The sequence below is a fragment of the Mustela lutreola genome, chromosome 5 (genome assembly GCF_030435805.1).
Source record: "Mustela lutreola isolate mMusLut2 chromosome 5, mMusLut2.pri, whole genome shotgun sequence".
Taxonomy (NCBI): Eukaryota; Metazoa; Chordata; class Mammalia; order Carnivora; family Mustelidae; genus Mustela; species Mustela lutreola.
The window spans coordinates 67,272,056-67,297,689 of record NC_081294.1 but is presented as its reverse complement, the minus strand read 5'-3'; the positions used below and the strand labels follow the sequence as shown (position 1 = coordinate 67,297,689).

At 42.4% G+C, this 25,634-nt stretch overlaps 1 protein-coding gene across 1 annotated transcript in view; it reads left to right on the top strand.

Moving 5' to 3' along the window:
* The window catches only part of FBN2 (fibrillin 2), a 260,908-nt gene extending 242,893 nt beyond the window's left edge, over positions 1-18,015 (top strand). The window contains exons 57-65 of the mRNA XM_059174478.1: positions 1,044-1,250; positions 2,352-2,477; positions 4,241-4,363; positions 5,582-5,698; positions 6,320-6,448; positions 8,172-8,291; positions 12,523-12,754; positions 13,897-14,068; positions 16,092-18,015. Coding sequence (XP_059030461.1) covers positions 1,044-1,250; positions 2,352-2,477; positions 4,241-4,363; positions 5,582-5,698; positions 6,320-6,448; positions 8,172-8,291; positions 12,523-12,754; positions 13,897-14,068; positions 16,092-16,466 — 1,601 coding nt within the window. The 3' untranslated portion in view covers positions 16,467-18,015. The remainder of the gene's footprint in view (positions 1-1,043; positions 1,251-2,351; positions 2,478-4,240; positions 4,364-5,581; positions 5,699-6,319; positions 6,449-8,171; positions 8,292-12,522; positions 12,755-13,896; positions 14,069-16,091) is intronic.
* Positions 18,016-25,634: the final 7,619 nt, after the last annotated feature.

Sequence of the window (25,634 nt, the reverse complement as noted above, 5' to 3'; positions counted from 1 at the left end):
CACCTAATTATGAGCAGGTGTAAAAGTATGGAGTAGGAAAACGTAAGGCAAAATGAGCACTCATCACTTGATCTGATAGAAAAACAGCATGTTTCAGCTATATCAGCTATTTTTCCGAATGATGTCACTGCACTGAATCCTAGGAAATTGTTAGTCAAGAAAATAAATTTTGTTTACTGATGTCGTCAATCCAGACCCTTACTCTACCCACCAATCTTTCTGGCAATAGGAAAGATAGCCTACCTACTGCAATGTACTGCTTTCTATTATTAAGGTTTCACTAGGATGGCTCATTAAACCATATTAAAGATTTATTTGCCTATTTACATAAGAGAAATTCCTTTATTTATACTAAAAAAAAAATCTGCTTATTCCAAATGTTTGAATACTCTTTTAGATGTAGAAAAGACGAGATTGGATTGAAAATGTACCAAGATTGTAACATCATCCAGGATTTACTTTTCAAAAACAAATCCTGATACTCATTTGCTTATTTAAAGGGAAATAATTTGGGATGCCTTGGTGGCTCAGTCAGTTAAGCATCTACCTTTGGCTCATGTCATGATCACAGGGTCCTGGGAGCTCCTGCATTAGGCTCCCTGCTCAGCAGGGAGCCTGCTTCTCCCTCTGCCCGTTGCTCCCCCTGCTTATAATCATGCTCTCTCTCTCTCCCCCAAATAAAATCTTTAAAAAGAAATAAAGGAAATAATTTCATTTCATTTTTCTTTTGTTTGTGTTCTACAGGAATGGTAGTTTACTATCAGTTAGTTGCTGATGGGTTGAAGAAAAATAAATCGATTCCCTAAGCATATTATCACTTTTTATCAGATTTAATAAACTATAGTAAAAGAACACACTGTGGACTCCTTCTCCAGCAGCTCTGTAATCGTGAAGCCATCCGAAGCAGGGCAGCTATTCACAGAGAACAGTACTTATCTTTGAGAAAGTTTGTGCCAGGAAGAAAAACACTGGCTGACCTTGTGTTTGAAGAGGAGGGTGGGTGTTCTGTGTCACTGACGCTCACTCCCCACATGTGATTTCAGACAACCGACAGGGACTCTGCTTCGCTGAGGTGCTGCAGACCATGTGCCAGATGGCGTCCAGCAGCCGCAACCTTGTCACGAAGTCCGAGTGCTGCTGTGATGGGGGGCGAGGCTGGGGTCACCAGTGTGAGCTTTGCCCGCTTCCTGGAACGGCCCAGTACAAAAAGATCTGTCCTCACGGCCCAGGATACACCACCGACGGAAGAGGTGAGGAGCTGAGGGAAGGTCCCGCACATTGTCGATGCAGTTAACAGTAATTGATTCATTGGAAGGAAAAGTGAAGCATCGATAAAATGCCTAAAATATTTGTATGCATGTGTGTTTGTATATGATTTTTGCTAATAATTAAGAGACTTCAAAGGAAGTAATCTTCATACTGAATCTAAGAGCAGAACTTACTAGGAAACAGAAGCCTGAAGCTTAAGTAATAGTAAGTAATTTTCTTGAGATCACATGTTTTCTAAGGGATGGACCCAGAAGTGGAACACATCTGCCTGACCCCAAAGGCCATGTCTGTAACCCCCAAATTCTACTTGCTTTATTTAAATAAGTGTTGCTTATTTGAGTGGATACAGTCTGGATACAAGGATACAAGGATACAGTCTGTTTGCAACGTATTTACAAACCAAGCCTCATAATCTGTTAGTGGTTTCCAGTTGTTTTTGTTGTTTTTTGTTTTTGCTTTTTTTCTCCCTGAGACTACTCCTCATTGAAGTTTATACCTAAAGTCTCTAACTTTGGAGATAATTCTAGCCTCTGACCTGTTATTCCCCTTTGTTTCCTTTTTTTTTTTTTTTTTTTTTAAACAACCACCTGAGAGACGGTCCTGAAAAGATAGCATTTTCTCCTACAACTGTACAGGCTGTTGGCCCTGGGCCCAGTCACTCTGCTCATGAAACCCTTTCTTGAGAGTCTAATCCAAGTGTGGATATGAAGTCCAGGAGTGGGAAATCACCACAAATCCCAGATTAATTGGACTTCAGAGAGACCGCTTTCTACGCCACGCCAAAACAGTTCATACTTAGAGTGCAAAATGAGTAGACTGAAGCTGGGCTCTCAACAGAGCCTCATTTATAGACCTCTTCCAATCCCTCCCGAATATTCTTTCTTCCCGTCCATGTTGCTGAAGTGATGAGGTACCCGAGTGCTGTTGTGAATGCTATTTGCTAGTTATTTCATGTCAGTCCCTTCGTTTCTCTTAGGTGTGAGTCTCACCAGTTTCATCCTTGCATGTCCTTGCATGTATAATAACTTGTGTGTGTGTGTGTGTGTGTGTGTGTGTGTGTATTTTTTTTTCCCCACACACAGATATTGATGAATGTAAGGTGATGCCAAACCTCTGTGCCAATGGTCAGTGCATCAATACCATGGGCTCATTCCGATGCTTCTGCAAGGTCGGCTACACGACAGACCTCAGCAGCACCTCGTGTGTAGGTACGTCTGGGGGTGGCCAACTGCTATTTCCTAGAGCCACTGCTGGCAGTGCGGTAGGTTACCATGGAGGGCCGCAATGTTCCTTATGCAGTTCCTTTCAGGTATGTGGTTCCTGGTATCATAGTAGTTGTCCTTGCCCAGTAAACTGCGACACAGAACTGTTCAGTTCATCAGGAAGTGTTCAGTCACGGAGTGTAAAACTACAAAATCTGTTTCACCAATTTATATTTTAATTTAAAATTAGAAGTGCACCTTCATTTGTCAGTCTCTTGATGAAAGAAGAGGGCTCCTGACGGTGAGCCTGTGTGTGAGTCTATGTAGGGAGAGCGCTTTTGTGCTTGTTCCTCATTGCTGGGTTTTTCATAAAATATACGAATGAAGCCTCCTGTAAAATTTGCAGTTGCAAAGCAGTGTCAGGACAGAATCCTTCTACATTTTTCACAATTTTTTTCTAATTTAACTTCTCACACCCACACTATTCTGTACCAGTTGAGGGCAAGGGGTGGGGAGCTTGCTTCTAAAGGGTCTTTCCAAAGCATTTGACTTAGTTTTCACTGAAGAAAAAGAAGTCTCTTCTCCTCCATATTAATCAACTTGCATGATAGTCCATTAAAGTACCTATTTTAATAACAAACTCACCTGGCATGAAAAGGTTCAGAAAACCCAAACTGGCCCTTTGTAAGCATTTGACTCACTTGGCTGGGCATGAGAGTCCTTGAGAACAGGCTAGCATCACGAGCTTCTGGTGTGCTGGGGGCGTCCATCAGTGTCCTTCACGAGGAAATGGAGATTGTTTGCTGTCCATCAGTCCTTGCAGAGAATGCAAGGGAGGATGATTTGGGACGGTTATTTTGACTCGGGATGTGAGCAGAGTGTGTAGAATCTACAAGGCACCGTGCTATGTGCTGGGGCTCTGCTATCTGTGGGCTAAAAGAAAAGAGGGAGACGTTACTGAATGCTGTAAGGAGAAAGCTATGCACCAAGGGCTGCTTAGAAAGGTGCCGTGACCTCTGATCCAGTGACTTGGAGCCTGAGCCATCTTGCAGGGTGAGCAGAATGAAGTAAGGACCAGACAGAAGACAGAGGGCAAGAGACCCTCCTGACCATGTGTGTGTGCAGTGGAGCTGCCGGGCCAGGAGCAGCAAGGGCCTGACTTAGGGGCAGCAAGCCTGTGGGACCCCACGGTGCTCGGCATGTCAGTTCACAGTTATAAGAGGATATCTTCCAGATTCATATGTAAGAAGAAGCTCTTAATAAAATGATCCTTGGGGTGCCTGGGTGGCTCAGTGGGTTAAGCTGCTGCCTTCGGCTCAGGTCATGATCTCAGGGTCCTGGGATCGAGTCCCACATCGGGCTCTCTGCTCAGCAGGGAGCCTGCTTCCCTTCCTCTCTCTCTGCCTGCCTCTCAGCCTACTTGTGATCTCTCTCTCTCTCTCTGTCAAATAAATAAATAAATCTTTAAAAAAAAAAAAAAAAGAAGAAAGAAAATGATCCTTGTGGTAAACCAGAGTACATAAGGCTAAAGAATGCAGTGGGGTTTTTTGCCCCTGGACGTTACATGTATCCAGGAATCATAGATTGATCTACAAAGTAAATCTGTATGTTACTTTCAAGATAACTGCTGTGCATCATTTTCCCCTGGCTGTTTTTCCATTTTAAGTTGAAGCCAAAAGGGAAAAGATAAAGTAGGAACATGGAGGGAGGAAAGAAGCCAGTGGTTGCTTGAAACTAAAAACTGTAATCTTGACCTCACTTTCATTTAGATCTTGATGAATGTTCCCAGTCCCCGAAACCATGCAACTTCATCTGCAAAAACACAGAAGGGAGTTATCAGTGCTCCTGTCCTCGGGGCTACGTCCTGCAAGAGGACGGAAAGACCTGCAAAGGTGAGGGACGCATCTTCACCATTCCTGACCCTCTTGTCTCCCTCCTTGCACATCCAAAGTCAGCTAGGGAGCTTTTCCGGCTGCATGGCCTTCATTAAGGAACATCTTCCTGGTGACCACTTGATGACTCAACAGAAAATTCTACCAGAGGACACATGGTAGGAGGCAGGGAGAATTAAAGCGCAAATCACAGCTGTTTCCTTCTTCTCTAACAGACCACACAAAATGACAATTAAATAAACTTATATAAAACAAAAAAATGTTAGGGAGGGAAGAGATTGAAACAAATAAGATTTCCTTTGCTGCTTATCTAAGATTTTATTTCTTCTCATCTGTCTTTATTACTTGACTGCAGAAGATTGAAAATGAATGGGTGAATTTCATTTTTTTGCACAGGTAGTATTAAAAGTAATTCTCAAACTAAAGTAGACAGTGATGATAGCTCCCGCGCAAAACTCATGCATTTGGTTTTATCATAAACCTCTCCTGTATGGAATGAATGGATTGAGGAAATTCCTGTCTAGCTAAATGTTTGAAATACAAGTTATTTTTAAGAAGATGTAGTTTTATTTCCAAGGAATACCAAATAATAATAATAATAATTATTATAGCAAGCAGTACTGTTCACTTAGATCTTAGTGAACCGCTATGAGTCAGTTTAATTTTGCATGTTATGAGTGCAGACAGTGCATGTTTATTAAGCTTTAAAATAATGAGTGTTATAGTTTCTACATTTATTTAAATATATTCTCCCATATTAAGTTATAATCTCACCAGAATTATATTTCGAGTTTTCTATTAGTATAGTCCAAATACAAATTCCATTTATGACCAGAATCACAGATGCCATGTTTTTGTTTCCTCTGGTGTTTATGATGCTGTGTTCACTTGGAGCCTAAGAGCCTGACTCAGTGCTTGTTTTCAGACCTTCATCAGTGTTCAGCTTCTGTTTTATTTTTATTTAACCTGCCCCCGCAACTGTTCTCACAGTGAATACCCTAAGGTTCTAATTCTTGCATTTAGTGCACAGTGAAGTACTGGCTGGTCACTTACTCCTCTGCTCGCCCTATGCATTATGGGAGTCTTGTAATGCTTCCAGCAGAACTCTACACGAAATAGCCCCAAACAGAACATGTCCACATCCTGTGGCTTCTTGAGAGGGAAGGCAGGGCCAGGTAACTCTGCACTTCTTTTTCACTGACCTCTCTTTCACCTCAGACCTTGATGAATGTCAGACCAAACAGCACAACTGCCAGTTCCTCTGTGTCAACACACTGGGAGGTTTTACCTGCAAATGTCCGCCTGGTTTCACCCAGCACCATACGGCCTGTATTGGTAAGACACACTGCATGTGGGAAGATTTGCTAATTATGGGTACATGCATAAGAAGTGTACTTAAAATGGTAGACTATTGAATGGCTCCATACTTCATTTAGAACTGCTAGGTCATGATTACTGGTCTAGAAATAATATAGGTGTTTTTCATAAGAATTGTATCCAAAGGCAAAAATACATGAAGTCCAAGCTTATTTACGGTCCAAGCACATAGACGGCAGGTATATTCCAAACAGGACCTTTAGGTTGCATTCTAAATATAACCATGTGTTTTCAGACTAAGTATAAATAAAGGTTCATTGTGATTTAGAACATGCTAATGAACATGGTGGGTTATTTTATGTTAGAAGACACACATATGTTAAGAGAGTTTCAGTCTGCATTGTCAAAAACCCAAGTCCTCAGTTGACCCAAGATATGTTCTAATTTCACCTCTCTTGAAATACTTTTTTTTTCTTTGCCACTTTTGCCTCTAACCTGAGAGTGAATCCTGGCATAGATTTCCCTCAGGTTTTCACATCTTGAACTTAGGTTTTCATGCCTCACTTTGCATTTCGTGTAGTGAAATCTGAGTCATATAATGACTGGGAAGCTTGACATTCCTCCTTCCTCTTTTGCTAGACAACAATGAATGTGGATCTCAGCCTTCACTTTGTGGAGCAAAGGGAATCTGTCAGAACACGCCTGGAAGTTTCAGCTGTGAATGCCAAAGAGGGTTCTCTCTCGATGCCACTGGACTAAACTGTGAAGGTGAGTTTATCTGCTAAAAAATCCTTAAAATAATACAGCAAACTATTTTCTTTTAACTTGCAAGCCACCAAATGAGAAATGAGGTCATCTCAAAAAGAAAAAGGTATTTAACAAAATAGAACTCAGCAAAAAAGAACTTGATTTTTGTTTATACGTTTTCATATATCATTTTGGGGGTAGAGGAAAACTTGAACGTGATAGAACAAAAATTCTATATGAACTGGCTATTAAAGTAACTGGAGTCTTTGCCTAATTACTGATGCAAAAAAAAAAAAAAAAGCTGAAAAGGAATTCTGTAGCTAGTAATTCTGTACCGTAGTGTACAGGTACATCCAAAAAAAATGGACTTTTTTCCATGATAACTAAATGTGTGAAAGTTAAGTGTAAGAAAAGAAACAGTTATCAAAGAGAATTGTAAAATATATGAAAGCTCTGGGGAAAGTGATAGCTGTTTCCATTTTATTTGTTCCGAAACTCCTCCTATTTACTCTGTTCTCTAAAAATGGGCACTTTCTGTTAAGCCACCCACCCTCACAATAGGTATCTCCTGCAAAGTCAAAGAAACATTTAACTGGCAATAAAATAAGAATCTATCTATACTCAACAAAATATTATACTGTTCTCCAATATTTCCACTGCAAGGGCTAATATAGTAGAATTGGTATCTTTTACAAAACACCCATGCCAGAAATTATAAGACTCTGTACATTCCCTTATGCTTTTATAAACTATTGCAATTTAAGTCCTTAATTGATTTTAGTGCCCCTTTATTATTCTTTGGGATTTATGATTCTGGATTCTAGAAATATATTCAGGGTTTTTAATATACTCTTTTTAAGAAGTATAAGACATGTATAAATCTAATTTGTAGCCAAGAAAAGTTCAGTTTTAAAGATTTCCATTTTAACATTTTATATTTGAAGTCCTTGAGACTTCTAAAGTATTCTGAACATACAGCTGCTTGCCACGTGTAAGTTCAGCCTGTGACCATCCACATAAGATACCATTTATTAATTAGCCATATAAATTTGTTATATACACCTCAAACATGCCAATTTTATATCATTCTTTATGAGTAGATTTCAAAGTCCCAGTTGTCATTCCAAAAGAGTACGCATGTGTGGACAAAGAAATTTTTCCATATGTTGTAATAATACCACATCATATCTAAAAATAATATATTTAAATACTTAAATTTTTCATCTAATTAATGTCAAATGTAATAAAATTTTTTGCATGCAAAACAATTATACATTTTAGATATCTCTGTAGTGCTTATATCCTCCCAAACATGAAGATTTTTATTAAGATTTATTTACTTACTTACTTACTTATTTTAGAGCATGAGTGGGTTATTGACTCTTGGTTTTGGCTTAGGTTGTTATCTCAGGATCATGAGATTGAGCCCCACATCGGACTCTGTGCTTAGTGGGAAGTCTGCTTGAGATTCTGTCTCCCTCTCTCTCTACCCTTCCCCACCTCTCTTAAATAAATAAATCTTAAAAAAAAAAATAGAATAAAGTGGGTTCTTCTCTCAGAAACATTGTTTGTATTGCCACGGGCTAATAACCATGTGACTTGAAAAAACTGACAGCCTCTCTGTGTGTCTTGTTTATCAGTTCCCCTGATAATAGTTAACACAGGTTGTGTTTGGAGGGCATTTAAGAACAGTAGAGGAAAGGAAAGGGGGTGCATAAGTATCTTGCTGGGATTGTTTTTGCAGATGTGGATGAATGTGATGGAAACCACAGGTGCCAACATGGCTGCCAGAACATCCTGGGAGGCTACAGGTGTGGCTGTCCTCAAGGGTATATTCAGCATTACCAGTGGAATCAGTGTGTTGGTGAGTTCTCACTTGTTACATAGCATCTGCTTTCTTACTTTAAAGTATCTGTGTAAGATGAACAAATAATAAAGGTATTGATGTTTCAGTGTAGCCTCTGAATCCTAGAACTTTAACACCAGTCCTTTGGACAGATGCATGGGGCTCTGTGACACTAGTCTACTTGTGTATGTTTGAAAATATCCAGCATAAAAATGTTGTTTTAAGTACCCCAAAGGGAACTCAACTGGAGCTTTTATAATTACAATTTCCTACTGGATGTAATTTTAACTTTCTGAAGATGGTGTCAAGATTCATCATCTTTATTTGCTAAGGTCAGGGGATTTTCATCATTAATTTCTTAACTTTAGATTTTGGGTTGAAGAATTGCCCATCCATCTCCCTCATAAGTCCTACATCTAAATGAATTCAGATCAGCTTAATAAGGACTGTCCATCTGTGCTTTCCAGTTACATACATTTAATGAAGAAGGCTATCTGAAGGTAGAAAAGGTAACTACTTACAGCTAATTCTGTTGAATTGAATCTGTCTCTAGACAAAAGTGTTTGTAAAATAAAGTCTCTAGGCCCTCAACCCTGTTCCTGGCATTGATAACAGTCAATGGAAATTCTCCTTTAAGAGAGAACCTGATCAAAGAAAACATTATTCTGTGCTTGAATAGCCAGCTGATGTACTTAGCAGAGGCCTGATTTCTTGGCTCCATCTGAGTGCCCTCAGCAGATGCCCCAACAGCAAAGCCTGAAGGGGAATCAAGGTCCTGAGGCAGCCGCTGGGGTGCTCTCCTGTGCCTCTACCATGATTTCAGTTACCCCACGTGTTTCTTCACTGTGAGCATCCACTTGATAAATTAATCTGATTTTATCCTTTGTGGTCTTCTCAAAAGAAATTTCTAATGACAGTTTAGTGAATGGAGGAGAGAAAATCAAGCTGAATTTCAAAGGAGGGAAACCAACTTGGTGAAAGCCACAGAGAGGCTGTGGTCTTGGGCGAAGCCAAAGACAGATGCTCCATCAGCCCATGAATAGATGCTCGTGCAGGGATATGCAGAAACCATTCGTGATCAAGAAGTTAGGGACACAGTTTCCAAGGGTTGTCAGAATGATGAGTTAGGCAGTCAATCAGAATGATTGGTGGTGTCACTTCTTTTTTTCTTCACACACAAAAATGCTGCCCAAGTCCTTATGTCCGGATTGATTTATAAACAGAGGCAAAGTATAGGCACACTCTTGACTATATAGAGATCAGTGCATTTGTAGACAGCTGTTGAAACAGTGTAAAATAATTATATTTTTACTAAATATAACTGTTTACTAAAGTGGAGGGTCTCTTATTTTATAGATAATATGGACTTTTTGGTTAATTCTATGGCTCTTAAGGCAAAAGAATGATCTAATATTTCACAGGTGTCAGCTTATTAAATAGAATTCTCATTTTTGAAATGTTCCTAAGTATAAATAAGAGCACCTATGGAATATCAGCTCAGTTTCCAAGTTTTTAAGTTTTCTGGAGCTTCTGCCTGTGAACATCTGGTGCAAAAACAGCTGTAAAGGTTTTCACTAAATTGGTCTGATTTTAAAATTAAGGCTGCTGCTACATCCTAATTCCCCTTTGAGGGATTCTCTGAGTAGGCATTTCAGCAAAGCCATCACCCCCCCAGCAGCTCACATAGTGTCAGGGCAGGGATTTACTTGGAAAGGTTCTAGATTCATCTGTGCAGGGTTGAGGAATCTAACTGGCCCTGACTTTAATTGCTGACTTCCTTGCTTTGAACCCTACATAATTCCCAATTTTAACCCAACTATATGGCAGGGATAGAATTAAACCATCAGGAATGAATAAAAGCAACAGGTTATCAAAAGAACAAGAATCCTGACAAAATACAACTTGAAAGGCCACAAATTATTTTTATCTGTTACTGCATATGTGAATATCATTACTCATTTCATATGCTTGAGGGAGGAAATGCAGAATGAACTCTTTCAGATTTATCTGAATTCCCTTAGTAAATGGACAAAACTGTTCAGAGTCAATGCATCAGATAGTTTAATATTAAATTATTAATACTACTGCCAACTTAAAGAAAATGACAGTTTTTTTGTGTTAATACTGAAAAAAGGTTTTAATTCAAATCAATACTTAAAAATGTTTCTGATCACTTGCCAGAGAATATTTATAACACTCTGGTATATAGGCTATAGAGTTTCTCAGATGTTTACAAACATTGTAATTATTCAAAATTGAAAATAAGTATTACCCTTTGCATATAAAGAAAAATTTTTTATTAGGGAAGTTTTTGGTTATGTAGTGTTCACTAACTTCCAGTTGCTTCTAGGGTCACTTCAAAATAATTTGATACAGCTTAGTGAAGCATAAATCAGCTCAAAATATGTATCAAACATGAACGTATTTTCAAAGTGAGATGACCAGAGTCCATAAAAATATACCACAATGTACATTTGTAACATACAAATATGAAGTGCTTCATGGTGCTTACAGAAACAGTACACATTTTTAAATGTTCTTGTCAGTAGTATGTAAATACTATTTATTCAGTTGGTTTTGCAGATAATTTTTCTACCTAACAAATGTCTAATACCATATTCATAGCAGGATTATTTTGTTAAATTATAACCTAATTTGCATTCTGTTACAAGAGAAATACTGGATATAAATGTCAGAGTTAATGATTAGAGCAGATAAGCCTCTGTGGCAGAATGCCAAGTCTTTTGTGTTTAGAAATAAAACAGCAGTTATGTCTGTGTCATAGGCAACCTAGTGATTAAGAATTCATTAAATACTTTCTCCTGATGAAATGAAGACTGAGAACTTGTACATATTAGGTAATCATCACAGGTTTAGATCGAGAATTCTCTATTTTGTTGGCCTGATTTAATTGTGAAACTACAATGATGACACAAATGTTGCCGCATAATGTCTGCCCTTTCGGTAACCCACGTGCTGAACTTCATGAGCTCCGGGTTCCTGCAAGAGGCCCCCGCTGCACAGAGACCCCATCTGCACCCTCCATAGGCTCCCTGAGTGGCTGCACGGAGGCCCTTCCCTCCAGCTGCCGTGTCCTCTCCTTACACATGGACCATGTCCCCACGCGGGCTGAAACACAAACTTGTCACATCCTAGGTCAGCAGACACACTTTGTTCCAGGGGAGTCCCAGGAATCAGTGAGAATTCCACGGAATAGATGGGATTTGTGCCCAGGGTGGAAACTGGATTATAAGAAAGCTCAAAGGAGTCAAGCCACATGCTCTCTATCAGCCAGACAGTTAAGAGCAAAATTGTCATCTCCCAAGTTAAAAGCACAAGCAGGCTTTGATGTTGTTAAAATATTAGCAACTGAAAGTATAACCTGTAATTATCCTGCAAGAATTTATAGTGTAAGGTTATTAAACAGGTAAAACTGATGTCAACTTGATGCCCAGATGCAGAACTCTCTCAGAAGACACATTCTGCCCCTAACAGGTTCTCAGTAGTTAAAAGCATACGAGATTTTTGGTTCAGTCGATCCACTTAAATAATGCTTTTCTCAGTTATTTTAATTCAGACTATTTAAATGTTTATATATATTTTTCTCCCCATATAGAATGAATTTGGGAATTGCTGGGAGAATATACATGTACCCAGATATAGGTTTTTTTCTTTTTTAATCGAGACAGAACTCACAGACCAGAAAATTCATTATTTCAAAATGCATAGAGTTCAGTGGTGTTTAGTATATTCTCACCAGAGTTTGCAGCCATCAACACATTTTCATTGCTCCAGAAAGAAACACCATACCCATAAGCAGATATCTCCATTTCCCCATCCCTGGAAAATAGTAATCTACTTTCTAGCTCCATGGATCTGAGATTCACGCTTTTGAAGTAACCTTCAGTTCAGAGAATATAAAAGTTATTCAGTAGACAGACTGCAAAGGTCTGTCCCCAAGGACTTCCATTGTATTGAGAAACAGCACAAACAGAAAATATAAAAGGGTAGGGCAAGGCTTTTTTAAAGCTGTAATTTAGGCGGATTTGTTGGGATTTGGTGGTTTGGGTTTTGTTTTTGTTTTGGGGATTTTTTTTTTTTTACTTTTATATGCTTTTGCCAATCAGCCATCAGGGTAAACATTTTTTAAATGTTTTAAATATCTAGAGATATTTCTCTATAAAACCATCAAGATTGTGAGACTGGGCCTCTTTGCCCCCAACATGAGTCTCTTCCTTTGTGCTCCTAGACGAGAACGAATGCTCCAACCCCAGTGCCTGCGGCTCTGCTTCCTGCTACAACACCCTGGGGGGCTACAAGTGTGTCTGCCCCTCAGGATTCTCCTTCGACCAGTTCTCCAGTGCCTGCCACGACGTCAATGAGTGCTCGTCCTCCAAGAACCCATGCAATTACGGCTGCTCTAACACGGAAGGGGGCTACCTCTGTGGCTGCCCACCCGGGTACTACAGAGTGGGACAGGGGTAAGGCCGCCGCCCCGCTGCCTCGCACACAGGGAAGCAGAAAAGCGGACAGGGATGAAAAGCCCAGGAGAACAAGCACTGCTCAGAGGACTTAGGGTATGGGAAGAAGCACCACCGGGAAGGCCCCTGGTTAGGTCAGCGCAGCAGGACCGCTGCCTCTATGGTGTCTGTGAGACTACCTTTTATTATATAGGTAGCACTCTCCTGCCCCTTGACACAGCCTGAATTGACTCAGATACCTCAAGGCCAGAGACAGGTCAGTGTTGAAAATGCGGCTCCCTTGTTGTTGCTGACACCTGGGTTCTTAAAGTTCAAGTAGAAATGGCTATGCCCCAGCTTTTTCTATGAATTGCGGCAAGTGCTTGCCCAGCGGTCCCCAAGGAAGGAGCCTGTCCCTCCCTCTGCTCCTCTAGCTTTACACTCACAGAGAGGATGGGCCTAGTTCCTGTGGTGCCATCTCCACCGGGCTGGCTTTCTTCCAGCAAAGGGCCCTCCCCCAAGTGAGCTGTCTCAAGGGCCGCTGGCTGCAGCAGAGGTGCGGGCGGCCTGCATCCTTCCGCCAGGCAGCTGGCTCTCCCAGCACAGAAGACAGGAACTGGCGAGTCAGTCAGGGTCATCTTCCCCAGAAGGAGCAGTGAGTGAGTCAGGCACTTAGGGGAAGGAACACATCTGTCTACCACTGGTACCTCATAGTGCTTGAAACCCAAGTCTTGGTCCAGATAAGTGTCCTTCAGAGCCAACATAGTGAGTCTCACTGTCTGTAATGGGAGCTCAGAAACCGCAAGAGCTGCAGAAGCGAGCTCTCTTGAGAGCATAAGCACAGGTATCAGACTTACAAAGCAACAGAAATTCTTTTTTAACTTCTTGATTTAACTACACCTGAGTGCTTCAGTCGAATTAGGATTGAAAACTGGAGAAGCCTGGAGATACTCTCAAGAATTCTGATGTTCAGAATGAGGGAGAATCTCATGCTTCAAGTGTCAAAGGAAAGAGTTACCAGGAGTATTAGGTTTTCCTGTTTGTGAGTTTACAGTTCACGTTGTTGGTTTCTTGTCTCCAAGAAGTCTCTGCTCTACCACTGGAAAACCACAGTCACAGTTAAAGGTGAAGTCTAACCATGCCTTGCTCCTTTTTGCCCATAGCCACTGTGTCTCAGGAATGGGATTTAACAAAGGGCAGTACCTGTCCCTGGATGCAGAGGTCGACGAGGAAAATGCTCTGTCCCCAGAAGCATGCTATGAGTGTAAAATCAATGGCTACTCTAAGAAAGATGGCAGACAGAAGAGAAGTGTTGGGGAACCCGAACCCACTGCTGTGAGTAAACCTCTGTCTTCAGAAGATTTTATCCTTAAGCAGGAACATGTACACACAGTCAACTTTTCCATCAGTTTCAGCCTCACTGAGGTTACAGCTTTCTTGTAATGTTATAACTAAATTCACAGACACAATATGGCAGAGAAAGATTACAATTAATGGCATTATTAGCTCAGAACACAAGGACAGGGGGGAAAAAAAACTTAAAGATTCATAATTTCAGATCTATGTTTTTGTCCTGACAAGAAAACTGAGTTGACACTCTGAAGTACCTGGAACAGTGCCTGGCATATTAGTAAATGTCACCAAGTAACACCTAGTATCCAACGATGTTGGTGATTTTCCCAAAAATCAGCCATAGCACCACCCTCTTCATATAACATTGCTGCAAAATTGCGCTCCTCCCCCCCCCTCCCCCCAGAAAACAATCCTGGGCAACAACTAGCTGGCTATGTGAGTTGGGTGACTTGCTTCATCTTTCTGGGCCTCTAAAACTTCCCTCATCTGTAAGGCTAGATTTCCCTAGCCAAAATGTGTGTGGTTTTATTTTGTAATAGTAAACAGGCCAGTATTAGATTAAGTTGACTGAGGTACCAACTGTTTAAATAGGGCGATTAAGATATCCATCAAATACCCCTTGACTACAAATCCAGAAATTTTGCTTATGAAAAACTCCCACTGTGATACTGGAGACAGGATTCTGTCTGATCACAGATGGGCACTTTTTTTTTTTTTTAACAATTTTATCTACCTACCTATCTACCTGTTTTTTTGTCTGTGAAAGCGAGAATGTGTACCCAAGTGTGTAGAGGCGCAGAGGGCAGGTAGAGACAGAATTTCAAGCAGAGCTCAATGTGGGGCTCGATCTCAGACCTTGAGATCATGACCTGAGCCAAAATCAAGAGTCAGACCGTTAACCAACTGAGCCACCCAGGCACCCCAGTAGGCACTTATGTGCCAGCAGAGCCAAGTTCTTACTTTAAAGGTATCCACTCAAAGCTTTGGATTTTTGCTTGTCTTACAAATATCATTCTAGGGGCACCTGGGTGGCACAATCAGTTAAGCAGCTGACTCTTAGTTCCGGCTTGGGTCATGATCTCAGGGTTCTAGGATGGAGCCCCATATCCAGCTCTGTGCTCGGCATGGAATCTGCCTCAGGATTCTGTATCTCCATCTCCCTCTGCCCCTCCGCCTGCTTGCTTGTGCCCTCTATCTCTCTAAAATAAATCCTTAAAAAATAATAATAAAATAGCATTTTAAAACCTCCCACTCTTCTGACCAAGTGAGACTTGGTTTATCTGGGACCTGCCATACTGGTTTTTTTACCAAAGCTGATTCAAACCCAAGCCCAGGACTCTGCAGGTCCCTATGTCTTCACTAATGGCTCCCTGTAAACACACCCCACTCATGGCTATGGGGGCCTTATAAATCAAGCCAGGCCTTCAGAGGCCAGATTGCTCTGGGGATCATCCCTACCATTGGCTAAGAGCCACACTTTGAAATTAGATTCCAGCTAAGAGCCACACTTTGAAATTAGATTCCAGCTAAAATATATACACACACACACACACACACACACACACACACACACAATCACCTCTTAAATTATTTTTATCTATATCTATATTTTAGATATTATATTATATATTATATTTAAACTATATTATATTTTATCTATATCTATATATACACAATCACTTCTTAAATTATTTTTTCATCAATAAGCTTGTTATTCCATAAACTCATCAACAGTATTTTACAGTGTGAAGCTCTCTGTAGGCTCAGCCCTGTCACCGGACCTGGGTCAGGTGCATGAGAGGCTGTACAGATCTCCAGATTGCACTCTGTGGAACCGACCTTGCCCCCAGCTGCCAGGGCCTCGCGGGAGCCTCCCTGTACAATCACTCGTGATGCGGAGAGCACAGAGTTGTCCTCCTGGCCACAGCCCCAGCAGAAAACCCCTCCCCGTCCTCTGCGTGTGCCTTAGAATTTCTTCCCAAGTCCTCTCCTTCTCTTTCTCCAGGTTGAACACATTAGCCTGGACAGTGTTGACATGGACAGTCCCATGAAAATGAAGTTCAACCTCTCTGGCCTTGGCTCGAAGGAGCACATCCTAGAACTCATGCCAGCCATCGAGCCCCTCAACAACCACATCCGCTATATCATCTCCCAAGGGAACGACGAGGGGATCTTCCGCATCCACCAGAGAAACGGGCTCAGCTACTTGCACACGGCCAAGAGGAAGCTTGCGCCCGGCACGTACACACTGGAAATCACTAGCATCCCTCTCTACAAGAAGAAGGAGCTTAAGAAACTGGAAGACCGAAAAGAGGATGACTACCTCCTAGGGGAGCTCGGGGAGGCTCTCAGAATGAGGCTGCAGATCCAGCTCTATTAACCCTTTACAGACTTGTCTCCAGGCTCCAGTCCCTGCACAGCCAGCCTGCAGCAGCCTCGGAAAAATCAGCGATTAACTGCAAAGAGGGGGAAAAAAGACTTTTGTTTCTTTCCTCCCTGTCTCAGACTGCAGAAAGTTGACCCTCACAGGGAGGGGTAATTGAGACTCTGGTATGGCCAAAGATTTGAGTACAAAGGCAACCGTGGTTACTGTATTTTTTATATAACTTCACTTTAAAATATATTAAAAGAAAACTAAAACTAAATGTTCAAGAGATCAGCATATGGCACTAAATGCACAAAAATAATGTGAGCTTTTTTTTTTTTTTCCTGTTAGCAGTCTGTAACACTTTGGGTATTTTGCTATAGTTGCTAATTAAAAAAAATATAGATGTTTATTTATTTTTAATGCAGTAATATATGGAGAAATGAACAAACTATGTAAACAAAAAGGGAAACTCACTTGTTTTTCTTTAGATTTATAAATTTGAGCTATTTCTTTTAGAGGTGCTTTTTAAAAAATCCAGTAGATTCAAGAGAGGTTTCCTTTTGGTTTTCTGCCAGGGGTCCAACTGGTACCCATCTGATGATTTTTAAAGAAAGCCTCCCAGAGCTGTAAGGGCAGCATAATCAATAACTTAAAAGACGGCCAAGTCATGAGATCCTTCAGAAAGGAGATCAAAGCCAGAGCAGCTCGCGGTGACGATCGTTCCCATCACCAGACACATACCAGGCAACCGAAGATGAAGCACAACCACTGTAGCAAAATACCTTGACTGCTTGTGAGACCAGTAGCGTTGCAGGCCAAACCGTACTGTATTTCCTTCATATAACCTCAAGGAAGCACATGTGCTCCCCACAACACCTCATTCCTATCCAGGGTGGGCCGCGCTCCCGCGGCACCGGAGGCCGCCGAGGCGCAGCCAGTCCTCTGCCAAGGAACGCCTGGCGTTCTGTAGTGTTTGGTGCTGTCTTAGATTAATGGTGCATTTATTATGTTCAAGCTGTTTCAGGATTGCCATATGTGCAAACAAATCATGCAGTACAGCCGAGGAATATATGTTGTTGTTGTTTTTTTTAAATCCATTTTTTTTAGAATTTTCATTAATACTGTAGTTATACACCATATGCCTCATTTTATCATAGCCTATTGTGTATGAGAGATGTTTGTACAATGAATTGATGTTTAGTTTGCTTTAGTCATTTGAAGAGATTCTGTACCAGGACGTGCTGATAGAAGAACGTCCCCGTGTACTTCTCAACCCAAGAACCTGTCCCTGGACCAGTGACCAAACCTCATATGTGAAATGGCCAAAGCGCGTGCAGGCTCCAGGTTGCTCCTCTCACACCTGTGCTGACCAAAGATTCATAACCAATTTATATCCAGTTGGGGGTTTTGTTTTGTTTTTTTAATACCTAAAAAAAGAAACAGTGTAAATTTGTAATCAAGTGTTTGTGAGGAAAAACTTATGGTTTTTGGTTTTGTTTGTTTTTGTAGTTCTGTGTATCAAATATGACACTTTTCTTGCAATAAAGCTTATTTTGGGGTAGTTTGCTGGCTGAGTTTTATGAGACTATAACCTTCACTGTGTTGGTGGGAAGCGCTAGGGGTTTTGCCTACGGAGACCTGTAGGAAAGTGCCAGAAAGAAAGCCAGCCACAGTTACAGAAAAATGAGAGAATGCTGTCCAGTCTGTGACAAGGAGTGTTCAAGTGACAATGACAATGTAAAGTCCTCTTCAGGTAGAAGGACAAAAATCAAGGCAGTAGCTCATTCCCTTCCCCCACAGATTCTAAGATGCCTTGGAGCCCCCCATCTTTCTAGAGACCTGAGAATCCCTTCATGTCATCCCCATGTAGGCTCTGAGGATCACTGTATTAAAGCAGCTGTAAGGAAGTATAACATTCTCCAAGGCTTTCTTTTTTTTTTTTTTTTTTTTTTTTTTTAATTTTTTATTTTTTATAAACATATATTTTTTATATACATATATTTTTATCCCTAGGTCTGTGAATCACCAGGTTTACACACTTCACAGCACTCACCAAATCACATACCCTCCCCAATGTCCATAATCCCACCCCCTTCTCCCCAACCCCCTCCCCCCGGCATCCCTCAGTATTTACCCTAAAGATACAAATGTAGTGATCCAAAGGGACACATGCACCCGAATGTTTATAGCAGCAATGTCCACAATAGCCAAACTATGGAAAGAACCTAGATGTCCATCAACAGATGAATGGATCAAGAAGATGTGGTATATATACACAATGGAATACTATGCAGCCATCAAAAGAAATGAAATCTTGCCATTTGCAACAACATGGATGGAACTAGAGCGTATCATGCTTAGCGAAATAAGTCAAGCAGAGAAAGACAACTATCATATGATCTCCCTGATATGAGGAAGTGGTGATGCAACATGGAGGCTTAAGTGGGTAGAAGAATAAATGAAACAAGATGGGATTGGGAGGGAGACAAACCATAAGTGACTCTTAATCTCACAAGGCTTTCTTTTTTAAGGCTTTTCCTGAGCTTGAGTTTTTAAGCAATAGTACTTAGCATCCCCGAGGCCAAATGGCATCTCCGCATCCACAAGAATCCAGAGCTTCCCAGCTCTTGCAGCATTAGACTTCCTCAGTGGGTAAGGGGCTAAATATGACAACTGACTTAACTGAAACCCCCACCTTTTTTTTTTTCCTGATGCACTGTTGACATGAGCACAGAAATGTCTTATAAGTCAGTTCAATGCAAAGTTTGAGAATCTATACACTCAACTTACTCATCTAGGGGATGAGAAAACATGACTGGTCTCAATACTGTCCTCTGCCTATCAGGGAGGCAAGAATTTGCCTCAGGGCACGCTTTCTAAATAGACCGACTGAGTTTTATCTGGCATCTATTGCTGCTACAGTAGGAGAGCTCGTAATGTGAAATCACCTGGAAATAAATTTGACTCTAACTTTGAACTGTGAGCAACAACGCTCTTAACTTAACCTTTAACCTGCTCTTGAAGGAATTTTGAGAATCCACGCCATCAGCTGCTTTACACGGAAAAGATGAAAGACCATTCAGGGCTTTCCACAGAAGGTACTGGCAAACATTTGACTACCTCAAGTCACTCGTAGAAAGAACCTTCTCAGGCACCTCTGGCGGCCTTATTACAATTCTCTTACCCTGAGCCCTGGCACAGCCATCATTAATTTGTGTCTCTCTGCTAACTAACTGCTCATCTATTTTGTATCATTTTGTCATTCTCATAAAATGTATCCTCAGAAATTACTTTAGCTAAGTTATGCAAAACTAAGCCCAGAGATTACACACACACACCAAATCCAGTGGGTACATGTATTAGTAATAATAAGCAAAAATTTGGTCTTCAGATAACATGAATTCTCTTTCCATTAGTGTTTAGACTTGGATTTTTTAAAAATTTCGTTCTACTGCATACTTTTTTATTTTGCTGCCTACTTGTGGTAGATGAAAGGTGATGGTCATGTTTGCACATGAACCATAAAAACCATCCGGGGATTTCACTCTAAATTCAAACACCTCCCCTTTGATGACCTAGGAATATCACACAGAATCATTCATTACAGTCTGTCCCTTCTAAATAACCCAAGGTTTTATTTTGCATTCATTGCTTTCTTGGTTCACAAAATAAATGCTTGGGGCAGTGGGTGGAAAATACAGCTAAAAGGACAGAGCATCAATCTATCTGAGTCCTACAAACCTTTATTTTCCTATCCTTAGTGCTTCAGGGAAAACAGGTTAATTCATACGTTAAAAATGAACCATGAAGAATTGCCAACCTTTTGCCATATTTGACCTATAGAATGGTAATTTGATACAGTTCAATTTAAAGGTTCAGAAATATTCATGCTCCTCAAGAATAAACTGGAACTTTAAAAATTTCCCATCTCTCTGCAAAACAATCAGTTCCATTCACTCCTTTCCACGCCGCTTGTGGCTCATTTGTACTCCTTGATTTACAAGAGTCCACAAGAGAATAAACGTAATTTATTCAAATAGCCACTTTCTTTCATGCTCCAAAGACTTTGGACAGAATCTAAATCACACATCTTTGGGACCTTGTGGCAATTACTGGAAGCTTTCTAAAGACAAAGACAAACCACTGGGAAAGACTGAAACAGCACCATTAAAATTTTAAAAAGGGTAACTTTTTAGGCATCTTTACTTCTGGAGAGACAGGGAGAAACAAGACGGCTCACTAACACCACACAGAAAGTGAGCAGGACAGCCCTGCTTGCAATCTCAGCCAGCTTGCCTTTGATATTTAGCTTCTTGTTTCTTTTCTTTTTTTTTTTTTTTCTTAACCATGATTGTTCACTCAAAGAGAAAGCTATGGTCTTCTTGCTTAATAAGAAGTATGTATATCTGATCCAAATTCTTCTTGAAAATGCCTTCAGGGATGCAGAACAGCGGAGTCCTAAACTAAAATGTGCAGCTCCTTTAAATTCACACATCAACCACTAAGGCAGAATCACCTTGCTGGTAAAAGAAAGAAACCTTCCCATCAGGCTGACCTGAGTCTGGGGATGGGCCAGACTCATCTGGCTCCCTGGGATCTGAAGCCCCCTCCGAGATCCTATCCCCCCACTCTGGGAGGCACTGGTACGGAGAAATCCCCCGGGTGTCCTGGCATCGTGTGCAGGTAGGAAACAAAAGGGGAGAAGGCACAATGCTGACGTCCCTCAGCACACCCCTGTTGAATTCCTTCTCCTCTGGCGAGCTACCTGAACTCCCTGAGCCTTGGGTCTTTTCTTAGGGTGCTGTTTCCCTTGGGCACAGCTGAGAGGACTGCGTGAGACAGGGCAGGCCATGTGATCAACAGAGGACCCAGCCCACAGCCCACACTTACTAACAGTCAGCTACTCTTCCCCTCCTCTTCTTCCTGCTGTGACCAAATCCACTAGCATAAAAATGTGCCCCATAGAGACACAAAGCTACTTCCTGGGACGCCTGGGTGGCTCAGTTGGTTAAGCCGCTGCCTTCGGCTCAGGTCATGATTCCAAAGCTACTTCCTAAGCAGGACCCTGAAACTTGGGCTTCCCATAGCCCCTGGCTATGTCTCCTCAATGGTCCTCACCTCTAGGGAATCTTTAGAAGTGCCGGTGAGGTCACAGGCATCTACCACCTCTCCCCTGCTCTTGGCTCTCTAGTTGTGACTAACAGCCCCGGGAGCCGGGCTGCAGACACGGCCGGAGTCCTCCCTCCCACGGAGCCCTAGGAAACCAGACATGAAAGAGAACACAGACATAGGATAATCCCCTCTAGGATGATTGAGTGTCATGGAATGTCAGCTAGAAAGCCCTTTAGAAGCCTCCTCATATTACCAATGAGGAAACTGAGGCCCAGAGCTGGCACCCAGCTAATGGCACTCCTCGTTTCTGTGGAGGTGAGACCGGAGCCTGGCTGGCCGCTTTGTCGTCTGGTGCTCTTCGTATTTCCACTCCATGGTAAGCCTATTTGGGTCTCTTTGAAACCCTGAGGATATAGTCCAGTTCCTATGGTTTTGGCTCACACTGAATCCACAAATGTTTTCCAAGCACGATTCCAGCACTGGTTTCTGTTTTGTCTACCCCACCCTCGGTGTGACTGCTCCCAACCTCCTGAAGACCAGAGACCCTGTGTGCGCACCAGAACGCCAAGACCCTCCCTGGCTGCCACGGAGTTGCCCCCGACCAATCCCCGCGGCCATGTACTTCTTGAAACGCCCTCGATAGCCCAGGCTTTCGAAGGGTTAAACGTGTTATTTAAACCAGGCCTTCCAAACTTTAAAAACAAATACACATTTGTTTTACAAAGTGTGCCTAAAGAAAGCACACTAGTTGCTTGTGTTACTTAATTGTCATTCCCCCTCCTTTTTCCTGCGAGCCTAAAAAAGATATTACTAGATTAAGTTGGCTTACTTCTGCAATAGCCAAGAACCAACAGCTCCCATTAGTCACCCCCGTTAGGGCTGCAGATTAAATGTCAGGATGCAGTGTAGACATTTTCCAAAGGAAAACAGGAAAACGCTTTACATGATGTTTAGCGCAAGCCATAGGGAAAGTGAGCATTAATAGCCTTCCCTAGACAACTACTGTTCCATGCGTGAGCTGCATTAATGAAACAGCGGTATATGCTGGGAATGGCCAATTCCTAAAAAAGTGTCAAAAAAGCAACCCCAGGGCCTGCTTCAGCCTCTGTGGTTTCCGCTCCTAGGTTTACCCCCTTCCTCTGGCTCTAATGGACCCAGCCCCTACTCTGCCACTGAGAAGCCTGCTTGTTCGAGCCGCGGTGGATTTCTAGCCTCAGCCTGCGCCTTCGTGGCTATAGGACCCGCGGCAGGGGCCCAGGCCCCATGGCCACGTACCAGCACCTGGGATGAACCCACGGCTTAGTTAACTCACGTTCTGCTTTAATCAGTGAGTGAATGAAGGGAGGCAGGGTACTCTCAGACTCTCTACCACCTTGGGGGGGAATGAACCAGTACAGACCACGATGAACTGCCCCCAGCTGAACAGGCCCCTGTCTAAAGTGTAGGTGATTTCACAGTAACAGTGTTGCTGGCAATCTGAACGTATTTTGGGGAATCATTCTGGAAATGTCTTCCCATCTTTTTGAAGGACTTAGGTTGCTTTTTTTGCACCTTTCTAGGAAGCCTCGTGGATCTCATCTGGGAGGAGAGTCAGATGCAAGGCTCTTGGGAAGGCTCACTGTCATCTGGATTTTTCACATGAGAGGACCCTCATCCGTACCTGGACCAGCTGCCATATCGGTGGTGCTGGACATGGGAGGCCAAGCCGAAGACCTTCTCTTCTCACAGAGAGCTTACAAAACTCTGATTTTTGAGGCAGATTAACTACAGGAGTATTCATTGGACATCTATATCCAGTCCTAAAGGGATTTTGCCCTCAAAAGTTGAGGGTCGATTCAGAGAAACAAGGTAAGCAGATGAGATTATAAAATGGTATGGGGTCAAGGGCTGTAGTGAATCCCTCAGACAGATGGCCTAGACTGTGTTGGCCAAGAGAGTGGTGGCTGAAACCTAGGGCTGCCAGAGTGGGTTTCCTAGGGATGGTGGGAATCAAGTTGGATGTTGCAGAGTAAGGTAGACTTGGAAATAAGGTAGACCGTGGGAAGGAGCCCCTGGGAAATAGGAGAGCATGCACAAATGTAGACATGCATGCGGGAACAGGAAAGACGGGCCAGTGGACCTTGAATGACGGCACCATCCAGTACAAAAGACAAGATGACTGGGCAGGACGGGGCTCGGGTGTGAGGTGCCCTAAGGTCACACTGAACCATTTGGACTTTACCCTGTAGTCAATAGTTGATGAGGGGTCACTGGTATATGGATGAGAAGAGACAAAGAGAAGAGGACCTAACACCAAGCCCTGGGAAATTCTCCAGAAATAGAATCGCAGCAGCTGTCAGTGCACGGAAGGGAAAGAAAAAGTGGAGAGGTGGTCGTAAAACCAGAACAGAGTGTCAACGATGTCCGGATAAGAAGGTATTTGAGAAAAGCATCACGAGAGTTATTTGCTAACAAAAATCAATCTTCTCCCTTCACAGCCTCCAATTTTTATCGCTTTCTGTACCTGAGTCACTTTGTTGCCAGCAGACACAAAACCAACCATGTACAGGATCCTTTTCCACCCACCGACCGGAGAAGTGGCATGGCAGATGGGGAAAAAGATAGCCTTTCAGGCAAAAGGATCTGGGTGTGTATCACCTCTACTACTCACTCTCTCGGTGGAATGAGTCACGTGCTGTTAAGCTTTGTAAGTCTCCATGGGTGGCCCACATGCATCACCCTTCCCCAGGATTTCCTGGGACAAAGTACCAAGTCAGTCACACTGGGACGTCAGTGGTCTCTACCTGCCACCACTGGGCTCTCTCTCCTTGGAATGGGACTTGCGCAGAATAAAACAAGAACAAATAACAGTTCTCGTAGTCAACCTAAGGACCCTCCCATGGAACTCTGGGTCACCTCCTCCCCTCTCGATCCCGGAGCTGACCGATTCTGCCTTCTGTCTAAGTCCCGTTCTTCAGTGTTCCCAGAATTTTCTGAGCTATCCCCCTAATCAATTACTTACAGTCAATTACTTTAATTGTCAGAAGAGTCATTGCTTGCATCTTAAGAATTCAAACTCCTACGACTGTAATGACCATGACAAAACGGACATCTCCAAGCACGTGGCCTGCGGCAGAGAGCATACAACAGACCAGCTCTAGAGATGTCAAGAAGGAAGCCGCACACTTTCTTCAGTCCCATCTCCTGTGTCCTCTATCACCCTGGGTAACTAAGCCAGGGCGGGCCCGCACACAGCTCTTGTGAATTCCCTTCTTTTTACTATTTCCCACGTCCTCCCCACCCCTCCAGCTGGGGCAGGCGGTGGGCGGGGCTGTGCCGGACTCAGTCCTGGAGAGTCAGCCACAGACAGTCCCCTTTGTTTCTGAAGCAGGAGTCCAGGAAGGTGAGGCCTCCTCTGCCCCAGAGCTAGTGTTCTGCATTCCACAAAAGACCAAGAAAAATGGCGATAAGAGAAACCATTCACGATCCACAAGAATTAAGGCCAATAGCCCCCAAAAGACCACTAGCCCCTATAAGAGTAGAACTAGCCCAGCGAAGGAGAAGGGAGAGAGATCAAAAGCTGTGGCTCTGTGTCAGCCACTTTAATTAAATTTCCTTCCATGCTGTCGTCCTCTGTTTTCCTGGCAGTATTCTGCTCAACTGTGCCACGGGCTGAGAGAGTACAAGCATGTGAAGCTTTGTGTAGAATCAATAAGTACACAAGACATTTTTGAAAGAAAAAAAAAAATGCATTTGGCCTAACAAAGCCAGCTCACATCTTAAAGAAACAGTTTCTCCAAATGCCACTTGGTCCAGCTACTTTCCCAGCAACCTGCAGTTCCTTCTTCACCCTTATCTGCTTGGCCCTGCGAGAGGCAGTCTTCAGGACAGGAAAAAAAAAAAAAAAAAAAGCTTTCTGGTGTCTGTTTTAAATTTGTTTTCATCTGTTTTATGTGTCTTACTTGGCCCTTGTATTTGTTGTATAGCAAAAACAAAATAGGGGCAAGATAACCATGTCCCCGAAAGTCTATGCATCTATAAGCTCCCTTGTGCTATTGAGAACAAAAGCGATTTGCTTGACAGCATAGA